At 38.0% G+C, this 11928-nt stretch overlaps 1 protein-coding gene across 1 annotated transcript; it reads left to right on the top strand.

The window, feature by feature from the left end:
* The first annotated feature begins 6191 nt into the window (after positions 1-6191).
* LOC121877591 lies at positions 6192-10463 on the top strand. Its single transcript, XM_042383385.1, has 4 exons — positions 6192-6306; positions 8413-8525; positions 8897-8997; positions 9384-10463. The coding sequence occupies exons 3-4, from the start codon at positions 8912-8914 to the stop codon at positions 10003-10005; spliced, it is 708 nt and encodes a 235-aa protein (XP_042239319.1). The 5' UTR covers positions 6192-6306; positions 8413-8525; positions 8897-8911; the 3' UTR covers positions 10006-10463.
* The last annotated feature ends 1465 nt before the right edge of the window (positions 10464-11928 follow it).

Below are 11928 nucleotides of genomic sequence, written 5' to 3'. Positions count from 1 at the left end.
AAGAGGAAGGGCGTATTACGGCATTTTATATAAAGATCCGGATTAACAACCCTTGAGTTTGGTATGAGTGACCCCGAATGAGATAATGAGAAGAACAATAATGAAGGCTTTATAATTATGGGGTCCTGGTAGAGTGGGGCGTCCCAAGATATCACTTCACCCTAAACTAGGGACTATGGAACAGCCTACTCTGGAGTGAGGGTACGGCATTAAACAGATCCGGATTCTTCCCTACACTCGATAAGACTTACTGCACGACTGCCACGTGTAATAACAGGTAAGCCTTATGACACTTGGAACCTAATATCCTACGACTGTCACTCTTACTGTACTGTAATACCAATATATGCACACACATATGAAGGAACTTTTATACCACCGTAAAGCAATTGTGAACAGAAGTGACTGGGAGGAATAATTAACAAGGAATTACAAGGGAGGAAGGAATATGGTACTTAAGGTCGTGTCCTGTCACGGTCACCATTTGTTACGAGTTGGGGATTTAGAATATAGTTAAAAGTCTACCCAGATCCCAACAGGCAACAAAAAAAACAAAACAAAGACAATCGGACTATAAAAGGGTAGACAAAGGATGCGAGTTTTTGTTGTGTATAATAAAGTACCATAAATTCCTTAACCAAAATATTCAACTTTCTATAATTTACCCTTAACCATACTTAACCTAAACATTAACAGTATATACATATTTATACAACATACAATAATTTGAAGCAAGTGGACGTGGGGGAGGCAATATAAGATTACAAATACTTAAGTGCAGAGCTGAGATGGCTGACGAGTAAGGCTGAGTATTGTAGAAGACGGTAGGTAGTCACTGTGCCGTAGGTTTCCAGGATAGGTGATCCTGTGGTCACTTCCCAGAGTGAACTGCTCTCTCCTCGAACTCGAGCTGACAAAGAAGACTTTGAGGAGGTGACGCAACAACCAGGATATGGAGAAGGGAAACCCGGGAGTGGTAACTAAGACGAGTCATACTCGTGTTTCGTCCCTAGATGGCGTTGCTCGTGGTGCTGGGTATGTAGATCAAGACAATAGATGGCGTGGTTCGTAGGGCTGGGTAGGTAGATCATGACAATTGGTGGCGGGGTTCGTAACAATATATATATATATATATATATATATATATTTCATTAGCCCAATAAAGCATGCGGACTTCTACATACAATCAACACCTCAACCCGCCAGGATTCGAACCCCGGTCACAGTCATAGGCTTGTGGGTCGTGGGTTCGAATCCTGGCGGGTTGAGGTGTTGATTATATATATATACATATATATATATATATATATATATATATATATATATATATATATATATATATATAATCAACGACCTCACCAGCCAGGAATCTTACCCTGGACCTACTGGTTGGGACTAGGGAATGCTACCGACCAACCCACAAAGACACTAAAAGCAGTCCTAGACTGTTATATTTCACACAAAGCCTGTTCATCGAGCTGATGGCGCCATGAACCTCATTGGGAACTGCCCGTGCCTCGTATGTGGTGTCAGTAGTATTTTACCGAATCCAGCTGGTATGAAACACGAGGTACCATATATATACTTCATTTTTAGTCCGTATAACACGCGGACTTTGAACATATAATCAATGACCTCACCAGCCAGAAATCGAACCCTCGTCCTACTGGGTGGGACTAGGGAATGCTACCGACCAACCCACAAGGACACTATAAGCAGTCCTAGACTCTGTTATATTTCACACAAAGCCTGTTCATCGAGGTGATGGCGCCGTGAACCTCATTGGGAACTGCCCATGCCTCGTATGTGGTGTCAGTAGCATTTTACCGAATCCAGCTGGTATATATATATGTATATATATATATATATATATATATATATATATATATATATATATATATATATATATATATATATATATATATATATGTAATATTCAGAAATTTCAGAGTAATTTCAAACGCCGCGCCATTGGCGATGCTGAGTTCAAGGTCGTCTGAGGGAAGACCGCGCTCCCCTCATGTAGAGAGAGGTTGTGGAACTAGGCCTATACGATATTAAATGTAATTTACAGAGTTAATAGGGACGCGAATCATGAAATTAAATATCAGTTATTAAATTGAAAATAATTATAGATCGTTTCCCAGTCTGAAAATGTTGCTTACTTCCTAATTAAGTTTAATCGTCTGGTAAATAAGTCACTCCCGGAAAGAGTGAACCAGGGAGCAAGGTGGCCGGGGGGCGGTGAGACAGGTCAAGGACCACCACTGTGCTGTACCCAGGAGAGACGGATCGCGTGACCTGGTTCCTTCGTTTATTTAACATCAGTATTAAAAAGGTTCTGTAGACCCCACGCTGTATGATAACGTCCACTGGCGGTATGAGACACGAGTGGTAAAGCGAGCTGTATGACCGTCCACTGACCTGGGTTTGAGCCACCTGTTGAGTATGGTGAGAGTTGGAGTGAACCCAGCTGTCTAGGTGCCCAACTAACGACGTGACGATCGGTTGGGGTCATCAACTCTCCTCTACCTCGGCTCACAATGCCACATATGGTTGACTCAACCATTACCAATATGTTAATAAGGAATAGCCCAAGTTTGAATGTAAATGGAAGTGTTTATTGTATTCCATGTAGCAAATGTAATTGTAATTATGTAGGTCAGACAGGAAAAACACTGCAGCTCAGAATCAAACAACATAAGTATAATATCAGAACTGCATCTGAAAGCAGTGCCTTGGTTGTTCATGTTAGGAATAATAATCACCCCATTGCTTGGGAAAAAAGCTTAGAAGTATTCAAATCATCTTGTGTCACAGAAAGACTTCTTGTTGAAGCTAGTTTGATTAAGGAATTAAAATCAATAAACCTTAGTGATGGTCAGTTCAAAACTGATAATATGTTACATAAATTTATTTGTCAGTGGCCCAAGGTTAAAAATGCTTTGAAAACCTTTGATCTAGATGTATGATAGTTATTTTGGGTCCCTTTTTTCTGACCTGACTTGGCTAGTCACGTCACCTCCCTTCTCTTAAGCTCCTCTACGTGTGTGTTGGTGTGGGGATTAGTGGATGTCATCATTTTGACCTGACCTCATGTTTTTTAGGTCACCCTGTATATTTAAGCCTCTCTCTGTCCATGTAATCCAGTTGCCTCTGAAGATGTCTTGAATAAAGACGAAAGCTAAGGTACTCCGTTGTTTCCATCTTCCCGTGTGATTTTATCAAGATTTTTCTTATCCACGTTTTCATTGTGGATTTACATGAAATATATATAAATATATATATATATATATATATATATATATATATATATATATATATATATATATATATATATATATATATATATATATATATACATATATATACACATATACTGCTTTTAGTATCCTGGTGGTCCAGTGGTTAGCGTTCCCCGGTCACAGTCATAGGCTTGTGTGCCGTGGGTTCGAATCCTGGTGGGTTGAGGTGTTGATTGTATGTAGAAGTCCGCGTGCTTTATTGGGCTAATGAAATATATATGGATCCTCGTGTTTCGAAGCCGGATTTGGTAAAACGTTACTCTGACCACCTAAGTGATACGGGTGGTCCCCATTAGAGGTTCACGGCGCCATAAGCTCGTTGAACAGGCTTTGTGTGAAATATAACAAAGTCTAGGACTGCTTTTAGTATCCTGGTGGTCCAGCGGTTAGCGTTCCCCGGTCACAGTCATAGGCTTGTGGGCCGTGGGTTTGAATCCTGGCGGGTTGAGGTGTTGATTAGAGAGTATATATATATATATATATGTAACAGGTGAGCAGTGTATATATATATATATATATATATATATATATATATATGCAAGTAAATCACTGTAGGTGCGTGATCTAGGTATATATGATAACCACAAGGAAAGAAGAAAACACGAAGTTCCCAAGCGCTTTCGTGTAATTCACATCTTCAGGGGTGAGTACAGACTAGAGAGAGTAATACAAATCAAGGTGTATATATACAGAGGAGGGTGAGACCAGGTCCACAATGGTCAGGTATTATGTAATGACCCTACTAATCTTTAAATAGCACACAACGGTTGGTGGTCAGGTCAGATGGTCAAGTGACCCGGCCTTCTCACCTGATCACAAATCTTCTTAATTACAAAATTGTCCAGCTTGTACATGCCGTTACTCAAATTCATGTTGAATGCTTCGGTATGTTTAATAAGACTAGATTCTATGATGTTCCTACTGTCAATTGCCTTACATGGTAATATTGAGGAGGCATTATCCCAGTCAATGCAATGCTTGTTATCCCTCAAATGAACAAACAGAGCATTGGATTCCTGGCCTGTCCTAACACTGTATTTGTGGTGTTTAATTCTAGTTGCAAGATCTTTACCTGTCTGGCCTAAGTAAAACATATTACATTCCTTGCAAGGAACTTTATAAATGCAACCAATTGTGTTGTTGGGGGAGTTCTTGATTAACATTTGTTTAACAGTGCATGAGTTTTTAAATGCCACATTGACGTTCCAGGTTTTTAGCTGTGCAGGAATGTGTGAGAAATTTTTGTGAAATGGTAATATTAAGATATTCTTATGGTCATGGGTGAGCTTGGGATCAGTTCTATAAAAAGTTTTCTTAGTAATGTTTAAGCATTTGTCTATGAAAGATCTAGGGTATTTAAGGTTTGAGCCAATATTATATATATATTTGTATTCCTCATCGATGAATTCCGGACTGCAAATTCTCAAGGCACGTAAAAACATTGTTGAAAATACTGACTGTTTGACTTTATTATGGTGGGCAGAATAATAATGAATGTATGAACACACATTAGTTGGTTTTCTACAAATACTGAACTTAAAAGTGTTACCTATTCTGTGTATCAGGCAGTCTAGGAATGGCAATTTACAGTCTTGCTCTAATTCCACAGTGAATTTGATCGAGGGGGCTAAGTTGTTAAGTTGTGGCAGGAAAGCTTTTAGGTCCTCATTACATGGCCAGAGACATAATACATCATCAACATATCTAAACCAGACTGCTGAGGGTGGTAAAATATTACTTAATAGTTTCTTTTCAAAGAATTCCATATATAGGTTGCTTAATACAGGTGAGAGTGGATTACCCATTGCCATACCAAATTTTTGAGCATAATATTCTCCATTGAATTCAAATTTACAATCCTTAATACATAATTTGATGAGTTCGATGAAGTCGTCTTTCGAGACAGGCAATGAAATATTATCCACGGAATCTATGAGGAACTCCAGTAAATCATCAACTGGGACCTTTGTAAAGAGTGATGTTACCTCAAAACTGACCAGTTTAAAATCATACTTAATGTGTAAGTTATTGAGTTTATCAACCAGATCCATATTATTCTTTATATTTTAGTTAGAAATGTTGCCAACTAGGGGATTTAGTAAAGAAACTAACCATTTAGATATTTATAAGAGATTGACCCAACTGAGCTAATGATGGGTCTTGCTAAGTTATTAGGCTTGTGGGTCTTGATTACACCGTACATGTATGGCAGTGGAGGGGACGTTGAAGCAAGATGTTTAATGAGAGTAGATTTGCCTCTCAATGGAGACTTAAGTTTTTTGTTGAACTGGGTGTTAACTGTGTTGAGAGGATTATTTATGAGTTTAGAATATGTTGTAGTATCACATAAAAGGTTATTCATTTTAGAGATATAATCATCTTTGTTTAAAATCACTACTGTGTTGGCTTTATCTGCTTTAGTGACATGTAGATCCTTATTTTTCTTAAGGGCTTGGATTGCTTTGGTGAATCTTTCTGGACAGTTTGGAACACAAGGCTTCGACATAGATGCATACACAAAACCTTTACACATGTTCACTTCTTCACTTGTCAAATTACTGAATTTCTCCAAATTGCAAAATCCTCTTGCTATGTCAACACTGTCGACTCCCTTGTTAGAACCATCAAAACTTAAACCATAGCCGAGGGCACACAAGGTATCATTGTCTAGTTGTTTAGAGGAGAGATTCACTACACACACAAATATATATATATATATATATATATATATATATATATATATATATATATATATATATATATATATATATATATATATATATATATATATATATATATGGATTCTTCTTTTTCTTTTATTCAGGAACATTTCTTGTGTTTAGAAGAGGTAACCGCTAATGCCCGTCAGTTGTTTTCCTCCCCTGATCCAACTCTCTTGCCCAAGACCCCTCTGGGCAAAAAGAAATCTCGACTGAAGAAACCTCATCACTCATCAATTGCAGGCGAGATTTTTTATGGGAATCCTTGGGAATTGTCTCAGGTTTTTAATAAATTATGGTTTATTTAATTTACATTTATACAATTCAAAAACTGATACAGTAGGTTCAGTGAAAAAAATATTCAAGATAGAAAGTACAGTACTGTACAGTAGAACCTTGTTATTTCCAACTCGGCTAATACAGATTTTGCCTAATTCAAACTTTTCTCAAGCATGAACAGATAATTTCTACTTTGAACCAATTGCCTATGTTCAATTTATATCATCCTGATTTGAACCTAACCAAATTAAGGCCAAAATTCCAGCCACGGTGCAGCCACTAATAGAAAGTCAGTTGGCGCTTAACACGCTGCTGTAAAAATCTGTTGTTGATCAATCCAAGTCCAGTCCTATTAGCTTTGCAAATTAATGATGAGTTCAAATGAGGAAAATTCAGAGGAAAATATAAATCTCTAAGCACAACAGGCAAACTGAAAAATATTTAAGAACTTGAGCAATAAAACCAATAAACACCACAGTTGTTACATGCATTTTGATCCATGTCTTGCTTACCGTACCCCTAGATCTCACTACCAGGCCGGGGGGGGGTGTAACTGTTCCCCACTTGTGAGCTACAGTATATATTATGTTATGGGTATTTTTCAGCTTTGCTGTTATCCCACATTTAGCAATAATTTTACTCGAACGTTAGGTTTTCAAGATGAGGGATACAGTGAGTTCTGCTATAACGCGTGTTTTGACAACGCGAATTGGCTCTAACGCGATTTATGAATAGAGGAACGATATTTGTATAACTCGAACGCTTGTTTGCTGTAACACGATTTTGCTTACTATTTCTCCAATTTTGTGGCATTAACTGTGAATATGGTAAAGAAGAATATCTCCAAGAAGTGTTCTGGTGATCGCATTCCCGGTGATGATCGTAAAAGAAAGGCTATAACACTTGAAGAGAAGCTCGATGTTATCAACCTCAAAATCACCCTTCTCCCCCATCAAGTTATATTCATATTTTTTCAAGGTAAAGTGTTACATTTACTGTATGATTTCATTATTAGATATGAATGTAACATTTATTTAGACTGTGCTATCCTTTGTGTTAGGCTAACTACTAAATTTTTTTCGATTTCGAGTAGTAATCTGCACCTAACCCTATTTTCTCCATAAGCCCTGTTATTTCTATTACACGAATTTCTATAACACGATGTTTTACAAGAACACAACTATCGCGTTATAGCAGAACTGACTGTACATGTATTTAAATTTTATGTAATACAGTACTGTAGTAAGTAGTAAAATCCCCTCCTTCCCTCCTATTTTTAAATTTATGGCATTCCAAACCCCCGTCTCCCCCATTAGTTTGAAATAAAGGGATTATACTCATATTTACAAATATGATCCCATTACAGTATAGTCATAATAAAAATTCAGATCAACTTACGAACTTTCCCAGGTACAATACTGTACTAATGAATACTGTACTGTACTTTGTTCAGCATTATGACTCCACATATTATTTACGGGCTATAATTTGTTATGATTTTATAAGTACCGGTAGGGATGGGTTTTATTTATATTTTATTGTGAATTTTTTATTTATTGGGAGAAGGGGGGGAATTAGCCCACCAGGGCACAGGTCAATGACCCACATCAGGGCCTGGGGGCGAAAATATAATAATAATAAAAAATTAGAAAAAATAAAAATGTGTATGATATACTGTACAGTAATACTGATTATAATGATGATATAATAAATGACAATAGAAAAAAGAAAGGAAAAAAAGTTCAAGAGTGAGAAACAATATATGTATGCTGTGTTGTCAAAGTAAGAGAAACAATTGAGACCCTGCAATTGTGTGTAAATGAGGCAGAAAGTCAGTTCAGCAACCTGGGACTTGGTCACAATTTTTGTGGTGCCATATGGCAGCAGAGTCTACCATTAGACAATACTTATGCTGCCAATATCTTCCCAGGTGGTAGTACCTCCATGTTTGGTAGCTGCCTACTACCCATGGTTCTGGGTTCCCAATAAATTTATTTATGAACATGATCTAGGAATGTAACTTGGAATACTGTACTGTACTGTATGTCTTTCCATAGTGTTTGCTGTTTTTATTATTATCATCTTGTATTCCACCTGCATCCCCGCAGAAGATGAAGTATTTTCATCATCCAAGAGGTTGTCCACTTGTAACACAGGAAGCAACATCAATAATCAAAGCCCTCTTGAAACACCCCCAAGGAGGGGCAGAGCTGCATCTCGGGTAATTATCCAAATTGTTACAGGAATAATTGTACTGTAATGATTTTTTTGTTTGTTCTGTTTAGCCATTTCCTGTTGCTGAATACACTGGTCTTGAAAGTATTCTCTGTTAACATCCCTCCTATGAAGTTTTTGTATGTGGAACAATTATTCAAGTGCTTTGTATTTTGTTCCTTCATATTTTTCTCCTCGCTGCAATTTGTATCTCATTAGTAAGGAAGAAATGATAAATAGTTTCTTATTAGTAATCATGTTGGGTACATAATACTGTACACTTGACGCATATTAGCAATGTAAATTTGTGATAAATTTCAAAGAATAATACTGTATTTTCTATAGCCATAACTTGGATTATTTTACTATTTCTGACAGCTCGCTCACGAGAAAATGAAAAGGGTACCTATGACAACAAAAAAGACAAGAGGAACATGTCAGGTTATTTTCAAGGGAGACTCTTTTGAAAGCAGCTCCAGGTATTTATGGACCATTGACACCTTACTTGCCATTTTATAATAACTCAAGTGAATGTTTTATAGGAACTCCATTGGTGTGGCCATGTGGGTGAGAGTAGATGTGGGGTTAAAGTTGTTTGATTAGCTTAGATCAGAGGGCAGACAGAGCCTAAATTGAATATGCAAAATGCCTAGGCAACATTTTCAGTGGTAGCTGTTTTAAGCAAAGTAATTGTCTCAGGTATATGAACTCTAAAGTGACAGATCTTGTAACTACCATATCCATATTAACGTACTGTGGTAAACTTGTGGAATTTGGCCAACCATGTGATGTTAAAATACTTCAGAAAATATATATTTATGTACCTGTAGTCTATGTAATTTACTGATTTATGCCTTTTTTTCAGTTATAAAGAAGAAGTAAAAGGAGCAGACTCTGGTCATGGGGAAAATTGTGAGTCTCATTTTGAAGAGATGGAATATGAATCAACTGTTGATCCTTGTAAATCAGCTGTTAATCCTTTAGCACTAGACACACCAAGTAAGAAGAATGATGGTGTAAAATGTCTAAGTGTTAAAGTCAGTCTTGAAAGATTATCTCATTTACACACATCTCAAGAAGTAGATAGTTCAAAAGATACAACACAAGTTACTGTTACAAATGCATATCAGGAGGAAGGTGTAGGTTGTATTAGTGAAACAACTTGTTCATACTCTAACCTCAGGTTAGAAGACAGCGACGATAACAAAAGCACCAGAATAAAGGAACTGGATGTTCAGAGATCAGGGAATGAGATGTGTAAAGGCAAAGAAAAAGAAGAGCCTTTATTTCCCAATAATTGTACTGAAAATGCATGTACAAAATGTGAGAATTATGACGAGTGTAATTCTCAATCCAGAACCCCTGAAGAAGTTAGGATTTTGCCAGAGCAAACAGAAAAACTTGTTACAACCAATACCAAGTGGTCGAACCACTCGAACAAAACAAAAGGAATTGCAGTTATCAACACGAGGAGATATAACAGATAATATGGTAAGCACAGCAGATCAGCCTCATCCCATTCCCAAACCAAGATTAACTCGTACAAAGCAAAAGGAGGTCTTACCATTGCTCAATACAATTGATGAATCAGAAGGTCAGTTGTTACCACCCATGGACTTTCCAAAACCAAGAATGACTCGCACAAAGACTAAGGCAAAAGAACAGACTAACAAATTTGAAAATGTGGAATATGATTCACAGTCTTCAGTAGAGGAGGGGTATAATACCCATGAGAAAGCTGTTGCACAGCCATCTGAGGAAATCCCAATGTCTCGTTCTACTCGTACAAAGAAAAAGGTGATAGAGGTAATTTCCTTAACTGACACTCCAGTCAAGAATGACATTAATAAATCAGTAGACAATGAATCACAAAAACCAAGGACAACAAGAACAAAGAAACGAATGTTTGACGAGTTAGGTGTAGATCAGCCTACTAGATCTACAAGGACAAAGTGTAAGAAAATGGAAGAACAACCTGAAAAAGAATCTGTGGCTTCAGAAAAACTTGGTCTATGTTTATTTCTTACTGAATCTGAAGATGAGAAAGACGGCAAATCATCTCAGGTTGTACAGAAATCACCACTTGTTAGGTCTGTTCCATCAGTAACATCTATGAAGCCATCACAATTAGCGACCTCCTATACCTCTGAGAATACTGTAATGGCTGCTACATCTACTCAGAACACAGAAATTGGGCCGGTTCGCCGGATAATCGATCTAAGGTGCGCCAGTTGCCAGCTTTATTATTAAGCCCTTGTCCATCGTCGTCAATTGTCCAAGTTGTAACTCCAGGTAGTCCAGTACACACTAGTTTTAAGCGTGCTTGCTGTACACCAAATTCAGACAAGGACTCTCCAATGTCTTCTACTGTACGCCAGAAGGGGACACGCGCGATGACCCCTGTAAAACATTCTCCACGAACATTTGCTGGGTGAGTGATGCTCTTGAGGTGTAATAGGTGGAGAATAGTAATATACAGTATAATGATTGTAAAATGTGCAGATAATGGCCACAGACAATAAAATTATTTCATTAAAGGAACAGTATACAAGTTAAAGTGAGGGAGGAGGATTGAGTGGTTCACTAAGGTCAAAGTTACTATGTTCATGAAATGTACTCTTTTGTCCCCTGCTGCTTTGCAAAATATGAGGACTAGATTTTAGTTATCCATCTCTCCAACTGTTATCAAAATTTAAGAACTCTAAAGTATGCACAGTACAGTTGGTCCTCACATTACGCGGTTAATGTAACCCGGAGGGTCCCGCGGAAAGTGAGGAACGTGTAAAGTGAACAACATAACATATGGGATTAATTGAAATGGAGTCCAGGCCGATCCCCAAACTCCACTTTTTGACGACACACAACTATGTTGTAGTAAAAATATTATCTTAACTTTATGATGGCATGCACACACAATTAATAATTAAGAGAAATATCAATAATATTAGGTTTTTTAACACTTACATTAGTAGAAAAGATGGCTGGGCACACGGGGATGGGGGGTTGGTTCCGAGGCAGAGGGCAGATTATTGGCCTTCACCTGTATCACTGGTATCAATTGTATCACTATCCACCACAGAGGCTTGCAGGGCCTCTTTGTTAAACCCCTCAAAGTCCATATAAGTCCATATCCTCACTATAATTATCACTATCACTGACTTGGGCCGGTTGTGGTGGGTGGCGGGTAAAGAACTCGGTAATGTTTTGATGACTGGGCGACCTTGTGCGCACCATTTTCGCGCCTCTTACACAACATGGCGGATGGCGGGAGGTTTGGATCCAAAAATGGCGCGGCTTGCCAGCCGCTCTCCGCGTAATGGGGTTCACGACCGCGGAATGTAAGAATGTTAGGTTCTGGCAAGGCACCGCGTTAACGGTGAAACGCGGAATGCGGGACCGCTTAATGTGAG

The sequence above is a fragment of the Homarus americanus genome, unplaced genomic scaffold, assembly GCF_018991925.1.
Source record: "Homarus americanus isolate GMGI-L3 unplaced genomic scaffold, GMGI_Hamer_2.0 scaffold50485, whole genome shotgun sequence".
Taxonomy (NCBI): domain Eukaryota; kingdom Metazoa; phylum Arthropoda; class Malacostraca; order Decapoda; family Nephropidae; genus Homarus; species Homarus americanus.
The sequence above is the reverse complement of the archived record's forward strand: the minus strand, read 5'-3'. Positions and strand labels throughout refer to the sequence as shown.

Excerpts from the sequence above, each read along its gene's own strand:
- LOC121877591 (XM_042383385.1), top strand. The coding sequence starts at position 8,912 with ATGAAAAGGGTACCTATGACAACAAAAAAGACAAGAGGAACATGTCAG. Across the intron at positions 8,998-9,383 it reads TCTTTTGAAAGCAGCTCCAG|TTATAAAGAAGAAGTAAAAG; the intron begins GTATTTATGGAC and ends CCTTTTTTTCAG.